This window comes from Bison bison, unplaced genomic scaffold (genome assembly GCF_000754665.1).
Source record: "Bison bison bison isolate TAMUID 2011002044 unplaced genomic scaffold, Bison_UMD1.0 scf7180017864373, whole genome shotgun sequence".
Lineage (NCBI taxonomy): Eukaryota > Metazoa > Chordata > Mammalia > Artiodactyla > Bovidae > Bison > Bison bison.
Genome location: NW_011494945.1, coordinates 6,159,542 through 6,185,493, shown reverse-complemented (window position 1 = coordinate 6,185,493; position 25,952 = coordinate 6,159,542). Strand labels below are relative to the sequence as shown.

The window sequence follows — 25,952 nt, the reverse complement described above, 5'->3', positions numbered from 1 at the left end:
GCGTAATATTCTGCTATAGTTCTATAGTGTTAGTCGCTCAGTCATGTCTGACTCTTTGCGACCCCACTGAATGTGGCCCACCAGGCTCCTCTGTCCGTGGAATTCTCTAGGCAAGAAGACTGGAGTGGACTGCCATGCCCTCCTCCAGGGGATCTTCCCGACCCAGGGATCGAACTCAGGTCTTCTGTATTGCAGGTAGATTCTTAACTGTCCGAGCCACCAGGGAAGACTTACTAGGCTTCTACTAGTACTACTTCTCTACTGGTCCCTAAGAACCGCAAATTTGTATTTCTGTACTTGTTAAAACAATTATTTCAATTGCACAAGCTTAATACAAAATAAGTTGTGAAACAATGAGCCAACAACTTCTCAAAGACAATAGAAACATTTTTTTCTGTACATGTCATTTCCTTTGGGTGCAGTTACTGAATTTTAAAATTAGGATTTCAGGGACTTTCCTGGTGGTCCAGTGGCTTAGACTCCATATTCCCACTGCAAGGGGCGAGAGTTTCAAGGAAGGAGAGTTCAATCCCTGATTGGGGAACTAAGATCCTGTGTGCCCACACCTGGGCTGGCCAAAACAAAAACCAAAACCGATGAAACCTTAAAATTCAGGATTTAATTCAAAGGGACAGAATGTGTATTTGGGACACAGAAGAGAGACTTGATTTATAAAGCTTTCCTTTTCTCACTTCCCTTTGACAGCTGGTCAAATAACCCAGAATCTTCCAGAAGAGATTTTTATTGCTGAGCCCGGCTCTCATGCTAGAGACGGGTAACAGGTGCTCCAGAAGCCACAAGCTAACATGTGGGTACCAAGCGCTCACAATGCAGCTAGTGTGACTGAGGAACTAGGTTTTATTTTTAATTAATTCTAATACAAATTTTAAAACACACTTGTTTCAGTTATTGGGGAAAAACCTGTATCTGTAACCTAGATATGTGAACCTAGGTTTTCAACTTTAAACTGTATGAACCCTAAAAACATGTGTCATGAACATTAGCATCCAAACTCAGTGTGCAGTCCCCATGGAAAATACACCAGATTTTGAAGAATTTGTCAAGTATGATTATAGTTTAATATTTCATATTGACATGCTGCAACACTTGGCACATGTTAGATTAAATAAGTGATTTTATTAAAATTAATCTCATCTTTCATGTTTTTAATGTGGCTACTAGAAAATTTTAAATTATGCATGTGGCTCACGCTACGTTTCTCTTAGAGGCAGACTGTCATAAAGCTAGTTAAACGTCACTTGGAAATAGTCATATGATCATGATCATACTTCCTGAATAATTAATTAATAATTATCCAGCTACCCACAATGAGTAATTAGGCATTTATCTGTTTTAATATTACATATCTCCAGGAGAAAAAGATGTGGGCCAGTAGGCTTTGAAAAGCTGGTAAAAACAATACATTTTAACAATAAGGTTAAGATAAATAGTTTAAATGACTAAGTCAAGAATCTGAAATGGTATTTAGGACATAACTGTATTTATAAAAATTGTCTCCAGTCAGGTCTGATTTAGCATACTTTGGCTGATACATATAAGATAAATCATTTAAGAATTTTTGAATTATATACAATAAAACAACTATAGTTTGGTAGATATGTTAGAAAAAGACTTTCATCCTCTCTCAACCTGAACAACTCTAAATTTTCTCCAAAAACTTATTTGACTCGGGTAGAAATCAAAGATCTCTAAAACAAAGAAGTGACTGATGTGAAGATCCTGTTAATTTTAGTGGCGATTACTGCTACTCTCAATCAACATTGTTAATTTACATACACTAGTGCCCACCTTCTTTTCTCAATAACCCTCTACCAGTTTACTTGAGAGAAAGTGGTCAAAGTATTCAATAAAATAGGCTGGGCTGGAAAACTTAACAAAAACATAATTTAACCTTCTGACAATTATTTGAAATCACACTATTATAGATAATGCTGGCTTACTAAGACGCTGAGGCTCAAAAGTATTTTTAAAATTAGGAAAATTTACTTTTAAAAATTATGTGTCTATTTAGTGAGATTTAACCTACTTTGTGATAAAAATAGGTTATAATAAGTTCCTATCAAAAAACTTACCAGACACAATACACAGATCAACATTTTTAGAGATCAATTAGAATCCAGTATATTTAACACAAATTACACTGAATTTTGCACTCCAGGATAATTAATAAAGAATTTACCTTCATCATGGAGATTAATATCAACGCTGACAGAAAGTTCAGAATTTGGGGTGAACATCTTGTCCAATTTCATACCTTAATTACACTTTAAAATTTCCAACAACCTGCTTTTAAAAACCATGTCAATCTATGCTTTTCAGAAAAGCTCAATTCAGAATTTAAAAAATGGTCCTATCTTTCTGGCTTTCCTCTCTTGTAAATTTCAAGTTAAAACAGACACTTAGTTTCTATGTCTTTGAATATATCTTAAACATGATGTGATGAGCCCACTGTACACGCAAAGATTAAATTTTGAGAAGTTACTCTACCTTAAGGGATTGGAAGTTATTAAAAGGACAGAGTCCCCAAAGTCATAATCTGTTACATTCAGCCCCAACTTGTAGTAGCAACTGTGTTGCCTAAGACAAATACGGAAGGGGAACCAAGCATTTTACCCAATTCAACATATGACTTCATTTGTTCTAAAAAATCAAAAATATAACTAGAAAGATCAGCAAGACCGTATCTATGGCTGTGAATATTTAATACTCACTTAGAAAAAGTCTAACACAATGCCCTCAAAGAAAAGTTACCCAAGTCTTTAAGAGATGTAGTAAATGAAAACCACTCATCAATATCGAAATGTTAAGTCCAAATCAACATTAGATATAAAACATGATACACACATCCTGCTCCTCAGATGGAAAGCATTAAGCTATTGGCTAGCTTAGCAAGCTACCACTTCTCTGTAAGAATCCATAAGTGAGTGTTGCAGAAAGCCTAACTTCAAGCACACAGTCCGGTCACAGTGGGCTGACGGAGAAGAGACCGACAGAGCAGCCAAGCCTGTGAACAGGTCAGCTCTGCTCCTGGCTCAGCGACGTGGGCTGGGGCACGTGGTGGGTGGCTGGCGGCGGAGCTGGCTCCTGCGTCAGCTGCAGGTGCTGAGCCGGATCTGAAGCGCTCGCTAAATGAAGCTCCCCTGTTTGCTCCTGATGGGCGTGCAGATGTTCCAAAGTCTCCTTGGAGAGTGTGATGACGTGCACCGGCTCAGTCTGTGAGGGCTCCATCTGGCTTTCAATCATATTGAGGCTCTGGATGTGTTCTGTTTGCTCCTGTTGAGCTGAAAGAATTAAGTTCTGCAGTTGCTCTGGCTGCTGCGTGAGTAGGGTGAGGTTTGCAGTCTGGTCTGCTGTCATGTTCTGGGAACTCTCTGCAGTGACGATGCTGATTCCTTGGCTAGGACCTGGCATGAAATTGATGTTATGTACGGAATCGGTTACGAGAAGCTGAATTTCCTGCTCTCCGGAGGTAGAGAGTTGATAGGGCTGTAGCTGAAGAATATTCCTGACCTCTTCGCCATTATTACTGCCAGAAATACTGCTGGCATCGGACGCGTGTTTCTCTTTGCTGTGGATTTTCAAGTGAGCCTTCAAGTTGTCTAAGCGAGCAAACTGTAAGTTACACTCAGGGCAGGTGAAAGGCTTTTTGCCTGTGTGTAGAATGCAGTGTCTCCTCTTGGCACTCGAGTCAGAGAAGGATTTGCCACACACGGCACAGGAATATGGCTTTTCTCCTCTGCAAGAAAATATACATTTTATTTTTAAAACAGAAAGATTTCACTACTTCCTGACTATTTAGGGAGAAGCAGTCCAGAGGAGAGGAAAATTAACCTGACTTGGAGACTTAAGTCATGGGTTCTCTTACTAACTTAAGGACTTGGAACAAGTATCACACCTGCCAAGGGCTTCAGTTTCTAATCTTAAGGAAAAAAAAAAAATGGGGGAGGGGAAGGATGTCTAAGGATGGGGCTGTGGGGCTGAGTCAGATGTGATAAAATTTTATGGTCACAGTGTGTACTTCAGATAAGAAGGTAAATATTAATATATGTCACAAAAGTTCTTTTTTTTAATTCTCACAGCCAATTTTTAGATTCTAGATGCCAAACAAGTACATATATGATTGATTTCAATATTAAAAATATGCTGCTACTGCTGCTAAGTCGCTTCAGTCGTGTCAGACTCTGTGTGACCCCACAGACGGCAGCCCACCAGGCTCCCCCGTCCCTGGGATTCTCCAGGCAAGAACACTGGAGTGGGTTGCCATTTCCTTCTCCAATGCAGGAAAGTGAAAAGTGAAAGTGAAGCCGCTCAGTCGTGTCTGACTCTTAGTGACCCCATGGACTGCAGCCTACCAGGCTCCTCCGTCCATGGGATTTTCCAGGCAAGAGTACTAGAGTGGGATGCCATTGCCTTCTCCATAAAAATATGAGTAGTGCCTAAATATTTGTGTTAGAGGAACTACTAAATCAATTCTGGAAACAAGTTGCGTGAACAACAACAAAAAAATTTATTCAGAAAATATTAAGTTAAATTTAATTTAGTTTTAGGGGCTTCTTTGGTGGTCCAGTGGTTAACAATTCACCTTGCAATGCAGGGGACATGGGTTCGATCCCTGGTCCGTGAAGATCCCTCAAGCCTCAGAGCAACCAAACCCCTGCTGCTAGAGAGTAGCTCCTGCTCACCAAAACTAGAGAAAAGCCCTCACACAGCAACAAAGATCCAACACAGCCAAAAATAAATAAATATATATATTTTTAAATTTAGTTTTGATTGAAGATTTAAGTTTTGGATCATCCCCCAAGGCCAAAATCAAAATTCAACAAATGACACCAGTAACTCAAACTTTTGCTGGTCAGAATCAGTTTTTCTAATTTTGCCTGCATGAGGAATTTCTTAAAGCAAAATAACAAGCTTCCCAGGAATTTCTCCTAGGGTAATAATTTGGGGGAAAGCACTATACAGGCTGGGACTTCCCTATAGCTCAGATGGTAAAGAACCAGCCCGCAATGCAGGAGACCCAGGTTCGATCCTTGGGTCAGGAAGATCCCCTGGAGACGGAAATGGCAACCCACTCCAGTATTCTTGCCTGGAGAATCCCATGGACAGAGGAGCCTGGTGATCTATAGTCCACGGGAGGTCACAAAGAGTCAGACATGACTGAGTGACTAACACACACACCAAGTAGGTAAAGGATGTCACCCTGCTGAACGCCAGGGCTGGACGAGAACTCCACGGGAGAAAAGTATGAGGGAAACTTTACCGATGGATCCTGATGTGGGTCTGAAGAGAACTCTTTGCTGTGAAAGATTTGCCACAGATTTCACACGTAAATGGCTTCTCACCTAAAAAAAACGGGAAAACGTTTGTTTTATCCTAGATAAAACAAAAAGCGAAAACCACTCCCACAGTTTCACAATATAAAAAAGAACAAAGGCAATACCACTTGAACCCTCAATAAGCGTGAGTGACTAAATGCAGCACTTAGTAAGCACCTACTGTGTACCTGAGCACTGTGTCCTAAGTGTCAGGAGGACACAGAGAAAGAGTGAGGTGTGGTTCTTTCCCTCAAACATGTAAACACCGAAGCAAGGAGGAGAGCAATTCTGTGGAGGAAACATTTGCTCCTGTATAGTCCACCCTTAAGTAACTTACGGAAAAAACCAAATGGACTTTTTTGGCCAACCCAATTTTCTGTGGCATGAAGTGAGGTTTCATTTATGAATAGTGCTCAGTAAGTACTTCTCATCTTGCTAACCTACACAGATGTGATTTCCCCACAGAATAGTGCGACACAGGATAGTGGGCTTTCAAAGTAGTCTACTTATAAAGTTCCCACACAATCCACAATACGCACAGCCTGAGGAAGCGATTCTGAATATTTCATTTCTTGCTCTCCTGAAAACACGAAATACACTGGAAAGAAAGGGTGAGATGGACTTTTACCCGTGTGTGTTCGCAGATGTTTCTTTAGCTGAGACACATCCATGAATTTGCGGTGGCAGTCGTTGCATTCCGGTAATGAGTGGCCTTGTCGCAACAATAAAAAAAGTGTCAGTGCATATATGCTGTCCCTGCATTTCTTCAGTGATTTGTGTTAAAGCACTTCCCTGAAAAATAATCACTTTAAATATGGTACTTTAATACAACAACAATTTTTAAATTAATTTTGGTAACAGTTAATATTTTCCTATGCATCTCAACTCACTGCTTCCCAAATAAAGGTGGGACCCTTCCCATCTCCCTAAGTGTAAATCTCCTTTTCCCCTCAAAGCACTGGTGCAACTATGGCCAACTGATCTCAAATGATGCTCCCAATCTCCTCTTCATTTTTCATCAGCTGGCAGGAAGGAAAAAAAAGGACAATGGGTGGGGCCAGGCTGGAGAAAGCCTGGACTGACAGCTACGGGGTGGTGACACCTCTGTCCAGACACAACTAACAACCAATCGACTGGTGCCCTCTTAGCCAAGTGGCACCCTGAATGGCACCAATTCTATAGGGTTTCTGTGTGTGGCACAGAAACTGTAATATAAAAATTCAATATAAATTGCAAGGTGGTAAGAGTAACCCAAGGACATCTAATTTAGACTGCTTCCCTAAAAACTCACTTATCTTTTACAACATGAACCTACTGATTCAGAAACAATTTGTATTTGCATTTCTCCCCCACCAATCCAAATTTTCTCTCACTTTATTGTACCTGTATGAACTCGGTAATGGCTCTTTAGTTGTCTTTTCTGGCTGAAATATTTTCCACACTGATCACAGGTAAAAGACTTCTGTCCTGCCAAATAAAAAACAAAACAGCAAAAAAACTGTAACGAACTAGAATGCTCACTAATGAAGCAATTAAGTATCACAGTGGGCCCAGGTCTACAAATAACACAAGTGACTTGTCTACAAACCCAAATGTCTTCAGAGTCATCAATGTGCAAAGGCACGTAAGGCAATAGGGAGTGGTGGAGACTAGGGCAGCGCTAAAGAATTCAAGTTCCCCCCAACATTGTCCAGAGTAAAATAATTCTGAAGCCTGGTGCTTAAACACATCCTGATTATACATTCAACTTTCAGTAGCCAGTTTAAAAATGCTAGTTTAAGGCTCAAGGCTGGGCAGAACTGTTAACTACACTCTGAGAGATACACAATTCTGTCTTTAAATGAAACCACATGGGGAATGACCTGAGACTGAGAAAAGCCCATTTAAATGAGCACAGTAATGCCCACCCCGGGAGTGAGCACCCGGCGGCACCAGGCTCCCAAGTGCGGGCCGTACCTGAGTGCAGGCTCATGTGCTCCAGCAGCGAGTGCTTGGTGGTGAGAGCCTTGCTGCATACCGGGCAGGTGTACGGCCGCTCGCCTGTGTGCATCCGGGTGTGGACCTGCAGGGAGTGCTTCTGGGCAAAGCCTTTTCCACACTCATTACATTTGAAAGGTCGTTCCCCTGGAAGAAGAGCCCCAGGAACATGGTGTGAGCAAGAATCTGCACATCTCTTTGTTCCCTCCCAAATGAAAATCACAATTAGCAGGAGAGACAACATCAGCAATAACATTTTACAAGTGGGAGCAGACAAGTGTGATGCCAGCGGCGAGGAGCACTGATACACAACCTAACTGAAGACAGAGCCTTCACGAGGTCAGGAACTGTTGGCATCTGTTATCTCTGAAAATGGGGGTGAGGAAGAAATAAATGACAGTCTGTTTCAAAGGTAGTTTGGCCCCCCCCAACCCCCACCCCCACACACAGATCCAGTCTCCATGCAACCAGGAGACTGGCCTTCTCCCCAGTGGAAGATGGAGACTGTTCTTGAAGCGGCTAAATCAGATAAAGGATCTCCAGACTAGGGGTCTCTGGGTTAGAGGTCACCCGGCGCAGTGGAATAGGACTACCATGGGGACAGCAAGTCAGAGTTTACACCTGGGATGATGAGACTACCCCGAAAACGTCTGCCTCCTCCTGCACCGGACACTGGCAGCCAGGCCTACGGCTCCAGGTGGGCGCTGGAGCATCTTTTCCTGGAATACAAAAGGCCCGCAGTAAAAGAACTGAGGACCTGATGCCACGTATCAGCCAGGATGTCTACAGGCCCTCTCCAACCTGCAGAGCTGCAAGGAGCTATGAGCAAACCATTCTTGCATATAATTAAATATGAGTTAAAAAAAAACCCACCAGACACAGTAGAAATAGCTAACAAAACAGAGAAGAGAAAAAGCAACCTGCAGAAGACAGACACTTCCCAGAGTGAAGAAAACATTAAAAAATGACAAATAAGTAAAAGTTATTAAGAGGCTCATAAAAGCAAGACGTTATACTGTGAAACAAAAAGAAGATTCTACTTAAACAAAAAAAGAATTTCGAAAAGAGTTCCCAGAAGTCAAAAAAAAAAAAGTAGAAAAATAAAAGTTGAAAGATAAAGTAGAAATGTCCCAGAAAGTAGAGCAAAAAGTAATGGAAAATAGGAGAGAAAAGATAAAGTTAGAGGATGAGTCCAGGGGATTCAACATCCAAATAGGAGGAGTTCCAGAAAGAGAGAGCAGGGATTACTATGAAATCATTCAGGAAATGTTTCTGGAACTAAAAGGTAAGTTTCCATACTGTATGGATCTACTGGTATCCACTCAAATGGAAGAAGAGCCCCGCACTAAAGTGATTCAATGTACAACTCCAGGACACCTTGAGGGAAAGGGAAGAGCCTACACATTGTTTTCCGTAAAATCTTATAGAACTATTTAACTTTTTAGCCTCTGTCACAAACAAGCAAATATGTCTTAAGTGTCTATTTTGTTCAAAGAACCAACTTCAGGGTTCTCAGGCTCTCTGTGCTTAAAATCTCCAGGGAGCTTTTAAAAACACCACTGCTCAATAAAACCAGAAGCTCTGGGGCTGGGACCCAGGCCCTGGTAGTGTAAGAAGCTCCCTGGGAGACTATCGGTCGTCCGCGGGGCCCCTCGCCTGTCTTTCCCTAGGCCCGTCGGGGAGGGTGAGGAAGGCAGGGGTTGGGTGTGGCCTGTGGCCCTGACCTTTGGTCTCCTGTCCCCCCGCCTCCGGGCATCTGTGGGGCCAGGTTGAGAACCACAGTGCTGGAGCTGCTGGGTCTTAAGGCAGCAGGTTGCTTGATGACAAGAAGTCTTAAGTACCAGACTCTATACTTAACGCTTACAACTAGGCAGAAGGGTATATAACTACTGCCTGATCCAAAGCAGACTGAGGTAGGTACATAAGAGACAGCTCAAAGGAGGACGGGATTTCTGCCTAGGGCTGCACTGTCCAACACAGTGGCTATTTAGTTAAAATATTCAGATCCTTAGTCACAGTCCCACATGTCAAGCACTCAAAATACATCTGTGGCTAGAGGTCACCAAAAAGAACAGCACAGATACAGAACATTTCCATCCTCACAAAAGGGTTTATTGGCCAGCCTTGGGCTAGAAGGATCAAAAAGCAAACATTTACAGACAGATGGCTGAGTGAGAGAACTGTCCAGACATATCCAAGCAAAAATACAACTATGGTCAAGATGAGGAAGCTTCAAGAATCATAAAGCAGATTAATTTTGGCTAGAGCTCGATTCCTGAACATTCAAGCCTTGAAGCAACAACTTCAGGTAAGAAGAGAGGTTCTGGAATCAGGTTCCTTGTGTTCACATCCCACCTCTGTCACTACATGGATGCCCTGGGCAAGTACTTTAAGGTTTCTACAACCTAGTCTCTTTAACTGTACAATCGGGATAACATTTCGTATTTCACCAGACAGTTTGGAGAATTCAATGCAGTAACACATACTTTGTTACAATGCCCATCATATAGATGTTGCACAATAAATGAAAGCTGTTATTACTGTTACTTCTCCAAAACACATTCCAATAAGCTGCAAAAGCATAATTACCTGTGTGGCTTCTCTGGTGGATTGCTAAAAAGTGATTGTACTTAAATACTTTGCCACAGTCTTTACAACGGGCCTCAGGCCCACTGGGGCGCTTTCTCCGTCCACAGACCCTCTTGGCTGAACCCTGGTCATCTTCATCCCCTACAAGTTTGTAATCTTTCAGTTTGACAGACCTCCGAATCCTCCGCTTGCTGCAACGACTCTGGCTGTCCTGCCCAGAGTCCTGGGTCTTGGGATCACAGTTCTCATCTTTCTCAACTGGCATCTCCTCCCCTCTAGCTAGCTCACAAGTCGGCTCAGATTCTTCCAGTTCTTTTGCTGTAATCTGTTCATTCAGTACACCACTGTCTCCCTCTTTAACTACAAAGTTTTGCCTGTTTTGGACAGAATTGTTCACTCTCAGCTGTATTTCTTCCTCTGCAGCCAGTTCTGACTTCCCTTCCTGTAAACTGTTGACTTTCCTTGGTCTTCCCCGTTTTCGCTTTGGATGATCACTTTTCTTATTAGAAATAACAACCAATGGAGCACCAGCTGTGTTCAAAGTCGGTGGCTTTGGGGAACTATGATTATTTTGAAAGTCCGTGTAAGCCTTTACCAGGTCATAGACTTTTAAGAACTGGGCAGTAGCCAGGATCTGTTCTGTACTTTTCTCACTGGCCTGGAGACAACCAGTGTAGATAAATTCTAGCAAGATACCAAATGTGTCCGCAACCATGCCTTCTAGCATATAAATGGACTGGCCGATCTCCCCCTCTTCAGCAAACATCATTGAGAAGTATTCACTACTGGCAGCAAGCAAGGCTTTGTGGGCCCGGAAATGCACATTCTCCACGATTAAAGTAATGTCACAGAGAAAGCCTTTCTTCCTCTGATCCTCAAAACTGGCCAGGACAGTGTCACTGTGTGTGTCTGAGTGTACAACCAGCTGCCCAGAAGGCTCTGATGATGTTTCTGCCATTTTCTTTAGAAGCTCAAGAAGGATTAAGCCTGAAATAAGAAAGTAATGTTTAAAAGGGAGACATTCTCCAGCAAAATTAACCCCAGCCCAAAGGAACTATTCACTTTTGTTAGCTTTTTTTTTTTTCTTTTTTACCATTTTAAAAAGATCATGTAAAAACTTATAGTTTGGGGTTCTTATTCCTATTGTACCATTATCCAGCTGGGGTGCACTTCCGACGTCCACGTGACCTCTCAGGGTCTGTTTTCTGCTCTGTAAAATGAAGGAATTGGGATCAACTATCTCTAAAGTCCTTCACTGCGCTAACTTTCCACAGTTGCACAAACACGAGAATAAAAACTACGGTGTCTCGATTTCATATAATAGGAGCCATTTTGTCTGTGAAACAAAAATGGAAAGGGAGAAGAAAACGTACAGGTACGATGTAAATTTGGAGGTGGTTGCAGTGGACAATAACGTAAGGCCCATTGGCCCTCGCTTTGGAAAGGCGGCACAGATCGCCCAGCCTGGCGCCCGACCGCGCGCGGCGCAAGGGGCCGGGCTGGCGATTCCCCGGAGCCCACCCAGCGGGGAGCCGGCCGCAAGGGAGGCCCCCTACCTCCAAGCCTGGACCCCTGGGGACCGACCGGGGAGCGGCCGGCTGGAGAGGAGTCGATACGCGCACGGGTGCAGCGCCCACCGACAAAGGGCTGGTGGCGGACATACCTCTCTGGACGCCCGGAAGGGTCCGGATCGCCGCCCGCCCCCCTGGCTGCCTGGCGGGCGCGCCAGCGCCGGGCCCGCCCAGGCTCCCAGTTCCGCCCGGCCAGCCGCTGGCGTCCCTGCGCCGCCGCCGTAGTCCCAGCCAACCCGGAAGCTCCTGCGCGGGATCCTGCTGCGCGCACGCCGGACCACGTGATCCAAGGAGGTGTCAGGGGGCGGGGCGGGGCGGCGCCTGCGATCCCTGGAGGCTCTGCAGGGACAGTCCCGGCAGGGCGTGTGTCTGGTGTGAGTGGCGATCAACGGGCGGTAATGGTGTCGTCACTTTTGCCGTTAGGGGAGTTTTATATCCTGTTAGCCTGGTAGGCTGCAGTCCATGGGGTCGCTGAGTCGGACTGGACTGAGCGAGTTCACTTTCACTTTTCATGCACTGGAGAAGGAAATGGCAGCCTACTCCAGTGTTCTTGCCTGGAGAATCCCAGGGACGGGGGATCCTGGTGGGCTGCGGTCTATGGGGTCGCACAGAGTCGGACACGACTGCAGCGACTTGGCAGCAGCAGCAGCAGCTGCTCACTGACACCTTCATCAGTTTTGTCTTTTCCGCTTTTTGAATGCTGAAGCTGGCTTTCAGGTATGAGGAATGAATGAAAACGCCTTTACATTCACCGTTATCACCGAGATCATCAGCACCAACATCCAATACCTTAGTCCAAGGGAATGAAGAGAACGCTGCAGTCAAACAGATCTGGGTGCTGAGTGATCTTGATCAAGTTATTTGTACTTATCCTCTCAACCTTCTTTGAGTGAGTGAGTGAGTGAGTGAAGTCGCTCAGTCGTGTCCGACTCTTTGCGACCCCGTGGACTGTAGCCCACCAGGCTCCTCTGTCCATGGGATTCTCCAGGCAAGAGTACTAGAGTGGGTTGCCATTTCCTTCTCCAGGGGATCTTCCCAACCCAGGGATCGAACCCAGGTCTCCCACATTGCAGTCGAAGCTGACACCAGTGCCAACACTGGGTGGCTGTGGGGTAAACAAGATTAAATATGTGAGGGGCCTATTGGTTTAATTCATGTCTGCTGTCATTTACATGATTGTTATTATTCAGACTTTCAACATCTTTTTTCAGTAGACTATTAAAGGTTTCTAAGTAGCCTTAGTTACAGTGTTATTCCTGCTAATACACAGGAATACAGGAGATCTTCCCAAATGCAAATCACATCCAGAGACTGGAGTCACTCCCTTGCATAGAATCCACTGTGGCTCCCATGTACCCTTAGGAGAAAGGCCCAGCTTCTGGATATGGCTACAAGCACCACTCAGATTCAGTCCCCTCCTACTCAACTATTTCAGCATTTTCTCTCAATTTATGCTTCACTAACACCTAACTTTTTAATTGAGGACACCCAACACACCCTCCCAGATCCCAGCATGCCATCTCTAGTCTGAGATTTTGAGAAAGCAGGTGTAATTACCTCCTGGCTCTTTAAACATTTTTTTTTTTTTTACTAGTTTTTATTAAAATTAGCTCCTTCTTTGAAGTTTCCCTCTTTGTCCTTAATTGCCTCTAAACCCCAGGGTTTGTGGAGTCCAATGGGGAATCTTTTTACTATCTCTAGAGTTTTGCCTTTTTCAGAACATATAGCTGGAATCACATGGTACGTAGCCTTTTCACATTAGCTTCTTTTTAAAATTTATTTATTTGGCTGTTCTGGGTCTTCATTGCTGTACTGGGGCTTTCTCTAGTTGCAGTGAGTGGGGGCTACTCTTCTCTCTTTGTTCTGCTGGCTTATCTTGTTGCAGAGCATGGGCTCTAGAGCACAGGCTCAGTAGTGTGGCACACAGGCTTTACTCCAGCACTTTGCTCCAGAATCTTCCCACACCAGTGATTGAACCTGTGTCCCCTGCATTGGCAGGCAGATTCTTAGCCACTGAAACACAGAGGGAAGTCCCTGACTCTTGGTTAGAATCTCAATTTTTTTTTTTTTAAATCTCAATTTTGAAAGGTCCATTTAATTCAGATGTTACCCTTCTAATAATTATTCCAGAACCATCCATAGTTAAGAGCCCTCCAGCTTTGTAGATAAACCTTTACTCAGACTTTCATTTGTAAAAGCAAAACAAACCAAAAAGATAAAACAAAAAATCACCCTCAGTGAGACTGAGGCATACATATATAAAATATATCTTATTCTTTCCCTATTCTTGAACTGCTCCTTAACCAATGAATTTATGAAAACTTTCAATAAATGCACTGAGAATAAAATGAAATATATGAAACTTAAAATATTTTTTAAAAACATATTTACTATTATGAGTTTTGGAAAATTTAAAACAACAGCTCACAACACATCCAGAAATGAATTCTAGGCAGCTTAGAGAATTAAATATAAACATATACACCAACAGTAGAAGAAAACAGAATATTTAATCCCTGAAGATGGAATAACTTCCAGAGTTTAGAAAAGGATTCAATATCATACAATATAGATGAACAGCTTTCATACCTTAAAAATCGGACTTATTTACTGCAGATACATTGGTGTGTATTTTACATAAAGAATTTTTATAAAAGAACTGAAAAACAGCCAATGAGTTAAAGTGCAAAAGGCATGAAAAAAAATTCACAGAAGTACAACTGGTGACCAACATATATAATAATGTTCAATATCACTGTTAATTCAAGTTAAAGTAACAAGGTTCTGCTTTCTTCCCATTTATTATTATGGGTCACAATTTCTATTACTAAGCTGCCTTCCAAATAACAATTCACAATGTTTCTAGGAGTATTTCCAAGAGCATCACTTTGGAGAAGGAAATGGCCACCCACTCCAGTGTTCTTGCCTGGAGAATCCCATGGATGGAAAAGCCTGGTAGGCTGCAGTCCATGGGGTCGCACAGAGTCGGACACGACTGAAGCGACTTGGCAGCAGGCAGCTTTATATTTTTAGTTTTTTAAAGTCATTCCCTTTCACCCTGTACTTTTGTTTCTTAGAAATTTTTTTAGACTAATAATCCCAAATATGGTGAAAAAAAGTTCATCACAGCTTTTAAAAACACAGTAAAACAGTACATGGTCCAGCAATCAGTTTAGTTCAGTCGCTCAGTTGTGTCTGACTCTTTGCAACCCCATGAATCGCAGCACACCAGGCCTCCCTGTCCATCACCAACTCCCAGAGTTTACCCAAACTCATGTCCATCGAGTTGGTGATGCCATCCAGCCATCTCATCCTCTGTTGTCCCCTTCTCATTCTGCCCCCAATCCCTCCCAGCATCAGGGTCTTTTCCAGTGAGTCAGTTCTTTGCATCACGTGGCCAAAGTATTGGAGCTTCATCTTCAGCATCAGTCCTTCCAATGAATATTCAGGACTGATTTCCTTTAGAATTGACTGGTTTGATCTACTTGCAGTCCATCTATGGGTATGTATCAGTAACTGTTCAAAGGCTTTTGGGGTTTATCCTAAGTTTGACAATAGGCATTTAGCTTTTGTTTAAAAATTGTTTTATTATGAAATATATAAAATAAATCTAAAACAGGCTTCTAGTTTTTAATTAATGTTGAAATTATAGATATCAAAGACAAGATGAGTGAATTTGAAGGGTATGATGCTAAATGAAAAAAGCCAGACAAAGACAAATACTGTATGGTATCACTTATATGTGGAATCTAAAAAAAAAAAGACTCATAGAAGCAGAGAGTAGAATGGTGGTTTCAAGGAGTCTAGGGAAGGGGCACATAAGGAGCTATTGATCAAAGGGTACAAACTTTCAGTTATAAGATGAGTAAATTCTGAGAATCCAATGTTTAACGTGGTAGATATAGCTAATAATACAGTAATAATAATAATACTTGAAATTTCCTAACAGACTGATTATTAAGTATTCTTATTACTCACATACACACAATCACAGAAACACACTGAAATAATGATGTGAGGTGGTGGGTGTGTTATTAATAATTAACCTGATTGTGGTAAATATTTCACAATATATAACTATATCAAAATCATGTGGTACAGTTTAAACATATAGAATTTCATTTGTCAATTCACCTTAGTAAAGCTGAAAAAAAGAGCTAAATCATTCACTTTAGAGATTAAGAAACAACAAAAACTCATAGAAACTGAGATTTACCTAAGGTTAAATAAGATAATGGTTGTATTTTTAAATTTTTTAAAAGAGCCAATCTTGCTATTTCACATTCTAGATTTGTTATACGCCTGCCAAAAAAATGATAATTTATTTTAAAAATCTCATCCAAATTCAATATAGTAATTTTCCTCTAGCATATATGTCTTGACAATGTCATACAAAAAGACTCTAGCATTCATCCTCAAGTATCCGGTGATTTCTAACTACAAAATAACGTATAAAATGTGTTTCCTTGAACACTTGAGAAAAAGAAAAGCAGCAGCCATTTAGTTGTCTCTAAATCTGTTTATTTTGTTGGGAAAGTGATAAAGTATTTTTAGGTTCACAAAGTTTACAAACAACTCTCTAAGTTAAAAGTGCAACCAATATTTCTATTTTATTTATAGCAATGTTAATTCTTTTCTTGAAGCTTTCTAACATTTACTGCATAAGTTTCTTTAACAGAGACAGACTTCTCTAATAAAAATATTAAAAAGGAAAATGAACAAAGGATTCATTAAGTCAAATACGTTACCTAAATATTCTAAATGAAATAATTTTTGTTGAAGCATCAAAGTTCAGGCAAACAGCAATAAGCTTTACAAGTATATGAGAATTTAGGCTTACAGAAGAGTACTCCTTCCTGGCTGGCAGAGCTCAGAATTCATTGGAAGTCTAGAAGCCAAGGCGTATCACTCAGGAGGGAAAAGTACATCAGAGAGGCCCAGATTTTCAATCTACTTCCTTTTATCCCTTTCAGATAACTCTTAAGATTCTGGGTGCATTTAGGCAAACATTCTAACCATTGACTGGGTCTATATTTCTAAGAGAGAGAAAGGTCTGTAATTTATGATCAAAGTCAATGGCTCTAAACTGAGGTTCCTTGTATTTCTTGGTCATCTTGGCACTCAAGTATGTAATGAGTTCACATCTCTCCACAAACTGCTCCATCTTCTTCTTGTATTTTTTTCTTGTATATTCAGAACTATTGGGATTAAAGGCTGTAGAAAATTTTACAGGACTGTGAATGTTTTCTGTTAGGTTAGTGCATCATTAAAGAGAAGGAGAACTATGTGTGTGATTGAGCTGCACAGTTTGACCGAGAAGATATCTAAATCCCAAATAAGATTTGGGGATTATTCTATTTTAGATCATAATTGTCACTATTCACCTTCGGTGTGGATTATTATGGTGTGAATAATACAGTGTGGATTATTGAGAGCTGGTTATGTTACTCATGGTACCTGCTTTAAAAACTAGAAACTCAGTTTTGCTAAAATATTTGCTACCAGCACACACACACACACACACACACACACACACAGCACGCAAGTGACCAACCCAGTTTGACAATCCTATTTATCACAATTAGTGCTAAATTAGTTCTGAGTAGCATGTCATTTCTAGCAAAAAAAGAGACATACCTTTCAGATGAAGTGCTATATAAAGTAGCGCAGATCTCCGTACACTTAAGAAGGGGAATTTGGGCTTTAAGCATCCCGCTGCATTCATGGCTTTAATTAGAGCAGTTGCAATACCCTGCAGGTAGGGAACGAATTATGTGTAATTTGAGTCTGTTTTCTTTTCTTGTGGCAAATAGATAGAGGCTATTCTTTGCTTCAAATAGCCTCCTCAGGATTGAGGATGGAGCTTAAAAAGATAGTTCAATGAGCACTTGCTGCTGCTGCTAAGTCACTTCAGTTCTATCCGACTCTGTGCGACCCCATAGATGGCAGCCCACCAGGCTCCCCCGTCCCTGGGATTCTCCAGGCAAGAACACTGGAGTGGGTTGCCATTTCCTTCTCCAATGCATGAAAGTGAAAAGTGAAAGTGAAGTTGCTCAGTCGTGTCCAACTCTTAGCAACCCCATGGACTGCAGCTACCAGGCTCCCCTGTCCATGGGATTTTCCAGGCAAGAGTACTAGAGTGGGCACTTAGCTCTACAGAAAAGAAACACAAAATACATTTGAATAGGAAAAATTTAAAACTATTGATTGGCTTAGTGCCAGGTAGGTGATGGATACATGGGTTTCATTATGCAATTCTATTTTTATATGTTTGACATTTTCTGTTTAAAAATAGTTGAAAGAAGGAGACACCTAGTTGTCTTGGTCCATCTCTGCTTCCGTTGCTCAGAATTGGCCAAATTCTACTCAGGACCCTGGGCCACCTACCCGGGAACTCCAGAGACCACAGTTACCACTACAGTCAAGATTCTGGGGCCCCGAGTAGGCAAAGAGGAGGACACTCTTCTCTGGGTGAGTGTCCTCTTCCCTTTTGATATTAAACTTGATCAAAAGCTAACCATCTAGGGGAGATGAAAAAAAAAAAAAAAACTGGTTAAGAATTTGTAAGAAATATATGAAATTGTGCTCTGGGCATCTGTTTTATAGAATTTTTTTAAAAGGGCTTTTAAATAGTGGTTGGTGACTGATACATCTGACTATATTTAGAAAGTGTTAGAGAAATAAGAGTGACTTGAGTAGATAGCTTCATCCAGATTTTGGGCAAAATATGTATTTGGTGGTTCAGTTGTGGTGACATCTTAACTGTTTCAAGCCGGTGGTGGGGGGGAACTTCTCAGAGACTGAATTTGCATATTTCACATTACAGAAAAGTTCTACAGACACTGAAATTTCAAAATAAGAAACAAACTATATGTCAAATGTAAATAATTTTCTACAATCCTACTCTTTCTTCACTTTAGTGCAGTTATTTGGGAATTAGCTATGAAAAGGGGGGCTTTCCTTACATTTTATTTTCACAACTACTCAAAACCAAAATAGGTTAAAAGTGGATTTGCAGCTTAAACTCAGGACACTCTGCCTTTAATTTCATTGTTACCAAAATAAAAATGATTTTTGAAGGAGAGATAGCTGTCGTCTTCTAATATCTAAACAGAGAAACCCATGTGAGCGAACCTGTTCCAGATATCCAGGCAAAGGCAGGCTGGTGAGAGACATTGGTTCCTTCAATGGGGGAAGTTTGTAAGGAAGCTTCTGATTCCAGTATTTCTGTGGCGACCTACGAATACCAAATCCATTAAATGGATGATCACAAATGTCTTCATTGTGTCTACACAGGAAGATAGGTACACAAGGCAACTAAAAGATAATGTTCATTACTCATTTTTCTTGAGTGGAGAAAATGATACAGAAGCAGGAAGACTGAGGCTCCTAGAAATTCATGACCACCAACTTCACCTGGGGCCCTAGCCCTGCTCACCGCTTCTCAGTGTTCTTGCTTTTCACAGCACCTGTATGAAACTTTCTTTATATACTTTTATCCTCACACTTTTATTTTGAATTGACAAGATACTTCAATTCCGCACGTAACTTCTGCGTGAAAAGTGAAAGTGAAAGTCGCTCAGTCATGTCTGACTCTTTGCAACCCCATGGACTTTACAGTCCATGGAATTCTCCAGGCCAGAATACTGGAGTGGGTAACCTTTCCCTTGTCCAGGGGATCTTCCCAACTTAGGGATCGAGCCCAGGTCTCACGCATTGCAGGCGGATTCTTTACCAGCTGAGCCACAAGGGAAGCAACTCCTATGCTGGCCTTGTTTTTATCTTGTACTACAATTCTCCTCACTCTAGTAACCCTCTCAGGGACGCCCCCCCAACACAAGGTGCCAGGCTATAAAAAGAAAAGTCTTCAGAATAGAAAGTCCTCGGCTGCTCACCATAAGCAGAATCACACACAGGTTGCTTTCTCCATGGCAGAGCTTACCTCCCACCTAAGATCAATCTCCACACATTCTTTGGATGCCTACTCCACCCTGTCTCCAGAAATCTTAAGTAGCAATAGAGAGATAACTCTCTTCCGCCTTCATGACATTTCCTTTATTAGATCCTTCCCATGTACCTGCATTTAAACATGTTTATCTCTTTCCCATTGGAAAAAAGAAGATAAAAGAGAAAAACCACCTTATTCCTTCAATCCTATATTCCTTTCAGCAACTAATGTCTCTTCTCTTTTTACTATTAAATTTCCTCAAACAGCTTCATGAGAGGTCACAAACCACTGCACAAATTCTAGCTGCATGTATGATTTGATGGACTTCCCTGTGGCTCAGACGGTAAAGCATCTGCCTACAATGCAGGAGACCTGGGTTCAATCCCTGGGTCCTTAAGATCTCCTGGAGAAGGAAATGGCAACCAACTCCAGTATTCTTGCCTGGAAAACCCCATGGACGAAGGAGCCTGGTAGGTTACAGTCCATGGATTCGCAAAGAGTTGGACATGACTGAGCGACTTCACTTTCCTCGTTTCCTTTATGATTTGATCCACATTGTCATTTTTGAAAAAACTGAAGTGCAAGTGAAGTTGCTCAGTGGTGTCTGACTCTTTGCAAACCCATGGACTGTAACCTACCAGGCTCCTCCATCTGTGGAATTTTCCAGGCAAGAATACTGGAGTGGGTTTGCCATTTCCTTCTCCAGGGGATCTTCCTGACCCAGGGATGGAACCTGGGTCTCCCACGTTGCAGGCTGATGCTTTACCATCTGAGCCATGGGGAAGCCCCCCCCTCAAAAAAACTGAATCAGTCACAAAAGTTTAAAAATCAGATAAACATAAGAAGAAATTTGGTTTCCAACTTCTTGTGAAAGACAGAAATGTGTGGCAGTAGGTAAAGGCTGCCCCTTTCACCTGTGTGTATGTATATGTGTACATATATGTATGTGTTTATGAGTGTGTGTAAACTCACATATCTTTCTGTCCCAGGATAGTGCATTTAACATAGATATTCAATGAATATTTGTGACTTAGTGAATGGTCTCACCTCAAAAATTTCTGAAGTTTTTCTCTGCTCTCACAAATATATATACGATCACGATATTCTAAAGCATAGTGAATGTTACCAGGTACTAGGGCTTCGTATCTGAAAGACAAAGGAACAAACAAAAACCACTATGTATTGTATCATTAATATGCAGCTGGGAAAGACTGAAGGCAAGAGGAGAAGGGGGTGACAGAGGATAAGATGGTTGGATGGTATGACTGGCTCAGTGAGTTTGAGCAAATTCCAGGAGATGGTGAAGGACAGGGAAGCCTGGTGTGCTGCAGTCCATGGGGTTGCAAAGAGTCAGACATGACCTAGCAACTGAACAACAGGAATGACAACTATGTAAATAAAATGTCATAAACATTTTATTTTTCTATCATCACAGCTCAAGGAAGAAAAAGAATACTTTCCAGTTAAACAATAGTGACCTTTTGATAAAAATGCTACGATTGTCGTATAGACCACTTATTCCAAGTAGAGCTATTGGCCTGTACTCACATGAGGGCAAGGACTTGCCTTTGTCTGCCATCCTGGTAAGTCACTGGACAGTAACCCTGGAGCTCAGCACACTTAGGGAACCGGCTCTTCAGCTCTGACAGTGTCAGCCTCTTGGGGATCATGTCGGTAGGTGGAAGTGGATGAGGTGCTAACGGAGGTACGTAGAATTCTGGATTGTCCAAAAATTTCTATTAAAAAAAGATGACAGCAACATGACTGTTTGAAACAGGAATACTTTGCCAACAAAAACCCACTGAGGCTCTCCTGCTGCTCTTCCCATTTTCGGCAGCAATGTTCAGTCCCGCAAACCATCTGAGAGGAGCTTTCTGCACTACAGTAACTCTTTCCCTGACTGGAAGTTCCTTACAGTAATACCTGCAAGTGATGTCACTTACAGTCTCTCTCCTTTTAATGCTTTCACTCACTCACTCATCCACCTATACTGAAAAACATTTGTTGAGCTTTTACTATGTGCCAGACCCTGGAGTGCATAGTCCCCTGCCCTGCTGTCCGCCTGTCCTGCAGTATAACTAACTAGAGGGTGCACTTTGGCAGGTGAGTTAGCTTCTCCAGCTTCAGTTATCACACTGTAAAATGGAGGGGGCAGACCAGGCACATGGTTGCTAATGTCATTTCCAATTTTAAAATTCTGTGATTATCACTTAAATAAACAGAAAGAAAGTAATGTCTTCTTTATAAAGTGATTTTAAAAATTCAGATTCTTCAGAGGAAAATAAAATGTTCAGAGACACCTGATTAGTTTTCAACTACAATCTTTTTATGTCACAATATTATGGTCAGTGGAATACTGGAACAAATCTGTATTCTGTTCCATTAAATAGAAGCATAAGGTACCCAGGAGAATAAAGTGATAGAAGAAAGTTGAAAGCACAGGCGAGTCATTTCTACTGACTCTGACTTCCCTTCTGCACCTTTGAATGGAATGTCCTGGATGCCCACTCCAGGGCTGAGCTCAGATGCTCAGCATCCCCTCCATGTTGGGGTTGCCCTTGGGTCTCCCCACCTCTTATGCTGACCCAGGTGGAGGGGCCATCACCGACCCTGAACTTCTGCTTTGTGCCAGAATATGTCTTGGGATGCAGTCTTAGGACTGGCCTCTGAGTTGCCTTATTGAACCCAAGGATCACAGTTTCCGAAAATGGGGTCCCTGGTCCCCAGCGCCTGGCGTTCCCAGCTGTGCCCACCCCTTCCTGTCTTGATGAATTCTAAGACAGGTATTTTCTTTCCCTGGTAAATATTTGGAGTTAAGAACAAACTTACATTCAATTTCTCTAGAGAACTCATTTTATAATAGTGCCCTCTGAACTCTGCTGCAAATTCCAAGGAATCATTTGAAGAACAATCAACTAATTCATATGATTCTGCCAGGCTGACAGGGCAGAACTGTCCAAATTCACCCAGGCGAGAAATCAGTTCTTCAGGGGAGATACATAACTTGTCAATGCAGGCGGCTTTTCCTATTATTAACAAATTAACTGTTGTTATATATTTTCACAGAAAACACAATCATTTTCAAAATGAAAATAAATTCAATTATGCTAGCACTATACCAATGAGTAAACGTTGTAAAATTCCCAGAGTAAAGAGCAAAAGTTTCTTTTCATATGTCCATCCTCTCAATCCAACATCCCTCCTGAGAGATAATCACTGTTGAGTTTGTATCTTTTTCAGATTTTTTTATACATTTGCATACACACGTATATATTTTTTGCAGATAGGATGCTTATGCCACTATACTGTAAATCTTATTCTGCAACTTGCTTTTATCAGTTAGTTATAGCCTTTGACATCTTTCCATTTCAGTTTATATGATTTACCTAATTCCTTTTAGTTTATGCATAGTATTCCATTGTATAAATGTACATATAGATTATTCAATCAATTACCTGTTGATAAATATTTTGGTTGTTTTTAATTCTTAGCTATTATAAACTATTTATGTTATATACTATATACACATACACACACATATATATACATATCCACTTACACACATACACATGAATTTGCTACATATTTAAAATTTTTCTGTGAGATAGATTTCAGGAAGTACATATAGTTTGTTGACACAATGTTAGTGACATAAAGCTCTCCCTGTTCCCTGATGGCATCCAAGAAATAGAAAGAAACATTTAATCCAAAAGTGACTAGGTTTACCCTAAAGAGTCGATTTAAAAAGAAAGGCCCAAGTTCATTCAATGCATAAGTTTGAGTTGTCTTCCCAGGACTCCACTAGAATGGAGACTCCAAAGCAGTATTAGATTTTACAGAAAATAAAATTACTTCTTTATACATCTTAGTTATAATGAGTAAATTTTGATCCTGATATATTTTCTTAATAGCTCTTTTCACCAGTGGAAAAAAAAATTTTTTTTAAAGTATTCCAAGGAACGTCTAATGCTAACTCAAATTATGAAGCATAAATCATAGTTTAGTTTGCTATGTGACAGTGTAAGCATAAAACTGACCCTTAGGACTGCAGTGATGTGTCTATATGCAAAGAATGCAGGGGCCTCGTGGCAATGCTTGACATGAAGAGAAAGGCGTGGAAGCGAGTCTCTCCTAGAAACCTCAGAGTGAGTACAGCCCTGCCAATGCCTTAATTTTGGACATCTAGCCTCTGGAACTGTGAGAGGATACATTTCTATTGTCTCCGTTATCCAGTGTGTGGTAATTTGCTATGGCAGCCTTGGGTAACTAGAACAGTTACAACAGACTATGATTTCTGTTCTTTTGGCATTCTTTCTTGCTTTGTCTTGTTCACTTGGTAAAGCAAGCTGCCATGTTGGAAAGGTCCATATGGCAAGGCCCTGAAGGTGGCCCCTGGTCAACAGCTGGCAGGAAACTGATGCCCTAAGTCCAACAACCCTCAAGGAACAAACTCTTGTCAGCAATACATGAATGAGTGTGACAGTATATTCTTTCCCAGTAGGACCCTCAGATGAGACCTTAATCCTGGCCAACACCTTGATTGTAGCCTTGTGAGAGACACTGAAGCAGAAGACTCAGTTAAACTGTGCCTGGATTCTTGACCCACAGAAATTGTGATGGAGTGTGTATGTGTTGTTTTAAACTGTTAAATTTTGGAATAATTTATTATGAAGCAATAAACAAACTAATCCATGATTCCATCTATTGTATATGATACAGATGAAAAGGCTAAGACGGTTCTTTCCTACAAAGAATATTATACTACTACAATGCTACAATGGTGTAATATTGTTATTCTAAAGTACTATAATGCACAGTATTATGGTATAATAATAGTGTTGGTAAAGAATACACTATTGTATAGCACTATAATATCATACTAAATGGCACTATAGTTTTACAATTGTGTGTTGCTCTTTAGCTCAGATGTGCTGACCTCACCTCATAGGTTTTGTGAAGGATCATTTAGAATCAAATCATTTCAAGTCTTAAAAGACACTCAAATATCTTTTTCTGATTCTTGGGGTATTCTTGATGACATCTGACAATGTCTATCTATCTTTTTCTGGAATGCGACAGAATGAGGAGGAATCTCTTTGGTTTTCTGGTCCTGACCTCGCTCTATCTCATTAGTGAGAATAAATTGGTCACTAAATCAACACTAAATTCAAACAGTCAGATACAGATTACCAGGTAGATGGTGAAGCAGAAAAGTAGGAGGACAGTTTTAATTAAACTCTTCCAGGCAGAGGCATGTGTATCTGGAATAACATGGTGGATACCGTGGTGCTCCATGAAGATCCCTCATCAGGGCTGATGCACCCACCCCCCAGCTGCTGAAAATATCTGTGTTGATGGCTCGTAGTTGCACTGGGACTTGCCCCTGTTCAGTATATACTCCCTCCCAGAGTGACCTTTATACAAGTCAATGCGAGGATATAAAGCCTGGCCTCTCCCCTCAGTTTGGGAAATTCTCAAGGTCCATCCCAGCTGCAGTGCTTCCCTGTAGAGCCTACCAAGGCCTCTGTTTCCACCACACTGCAGGCTAGTGTCTCCCTCTGCCAGGTCTACTAGCCTCGGTGTCTCTCCCTATTAGAGTTGACAGATAAAGCACAGGATGCCCCATTAAGTTTGAATTTCTGGTAAACAATGAACAGTTTCTAGTAGGAAAATGTCTCATACCACATTTGGGATATACTTAGACTAAAAAATTATTTGTCATTTATCAGAAACTTACATTTAACCAGGTATCCTATATTTTTATTTGCTTAATCTGTCAACTCTACTCCTGAGTGTCATGCATGTTCAGTCATGTCTCTTTGCGAGTCTGTGGACTGTAGGCCAGTAGGCTCCTCTGCCCATGGGCATTATCTAGACAAGAATACTGGAGTGGGTCACCATTTCCTCCTCCAGGGCATCTTCCCAGCCCAGGGATTGAACCCACATCTCCTGTGACTCTTACATTGGCAGGCAGATTCTTTACCACTGTGCCAGCTGGGAAGCCCACTTTTGAGAGTACTTCCTGATAAAGATTCTGCACACAGCTTTTCATCCTGAGTCTCTTCTCAGGCAACCAAGTCTGAGGCAAGAAGGGTGAAGCAGGGTAACAACAAGATGAATGAGGCACAAGTTTTTCTTTCCAAGTCAGCTGTGGAATGTTTTACTAGTGTGATGCTATCCAGAACTTATTGGGAGTGGGTTTCTAAAACTCATTTATCTTTTCACTTGCACTTTTATCTTCAAGCCTTATAATCTGCAGGCAAACAGAACCAGAGATACTGGGGATGCCCAAATAATGAAGCAAATCAAGATTCAATGATGCCATTATGATCAGAATCCTCACTGCATTTTCCCTTGTACAATATTCTCTTTGTCACGTTGATCCCTCATACCTCCAAGTACCTTCTCCCTATTTTCCAAAGTCAAAGTCATCAGATGTCTGTGAAACCCCTCCAGACAAAGTCTTTGGTGTCATCGTTCTTTTTAGAGACATGAGGAGTTCTAGATAACTTTCTTTTTTTTTTTTTTTTT

The 25,952-nt window shown here is 41.4% G+C and overlaps 2 protein-coding genes across 5 annotated transcripts in view; both read right to left on the bottom strand.

Annotated features, from left to right (window-relative positions):
- Nucleotides 1-1,120: 1,120 nt before the first annotated feature.
- Nucleotides 1,121-11,690, bottom strand: ZBTB24 (zinc finger and BTB domain containing 24). 4 transcript variants are annotated; one of them, XM_010856623.1, is made up of 8 exons: nt 11,566-11,690; nt 11,052-11,112; nt 9,903-10,889; nt 7,293-7,460; nt 6,720-6,803; nt 5,965-6,048; nt 5,282-5,363; nt 1,121-3,757 (listed from the first exon to the last, which is right to left on the bottom strand). In XM_010856623.1, exons 3-8 carry the CDS (start codon nt 10,858-10,860, stop codon nt 3,037-3,039), a joined length of 2,097 nt encoding a protein of 698 aa, XP_010854925.1. In that variant the 5' UTR covers nt 10,861-10,889; nt 11,052-11,112; nt 11,566-11,690; the 3' UTR covers nt 1,121-3,036. The 4 variants fall into 4 exon arrangements, 3 of the variants coding, with proteins under 3 accessions (XP_010854925.1, XP_010854924.1, XP_010854926.1); XM_010856622.1 differs by lacking the exon at nt 11,052-11,112; XM_010856624.1 differs by lacking the exons at nt 11,052-11,112; nt 11,566-11,690 and adding an exon at nt 11,459-11,559.
- Nucleotides 11,691-15,977: 4,287 nt separating this feature from the next.
- AK9 (adenylate kinase 9) overlaps nt 15,978-25,952 on the bottom strand; it is a 123,059-nt gene continuing 113,084 nt past the window's right edge. The window contains exons 36-41 of the mRNA XM_010856690.1: nt 22,251-22,447; nt 20,988-21,157; nt 20,469-20,567; nt 18,608-18,710; nt 17,111-17,225; nt 15,978-16,687 (exon numbers count right to left, since the gene is read on the bottom strand). Coding sequence (XP_010854992.1) covers nt 16,485-16,687; nt 17,111-17,225; nt 18,608-18,710; nt 20,469-20,567; nt 20,988-21,157; nt 22,251-22,447 — 887 coding nt within the window. The 3' untranslated portion in view covers nt 15,978-16,484. The remainder of the gene's footprint in view (nt 16,688-17,110; nt 17,226-18,607; nt 18,711-20,468; nt 20,568-20,987; nt 21,158-22,250; nt 22,448-25,952) is intronic.

Coding starts and splice junctions, on each gene's coding strand:
- ZBTB24 (XM_010856623.1), bottom strand. CDS start 10,860: ATGGCAGAAACATCATCAGAGCCTTCTGGGCAGCTGGTTGTACACTCA. Junction 7,461..9,902: donor CCACCAGAGAAGCCACACAG/GTAATTATGCTT, acceptor CTCTTCTTCCAG/GGGAACGACCTTTCAAATGT. Junction 5,364..5,964: donor ACATCTGCGAACACACACGG/GTAAAAGTCCAT, acceptor CGTTTTTTTTAG/GTGAGAAGCCATTTACGTGT.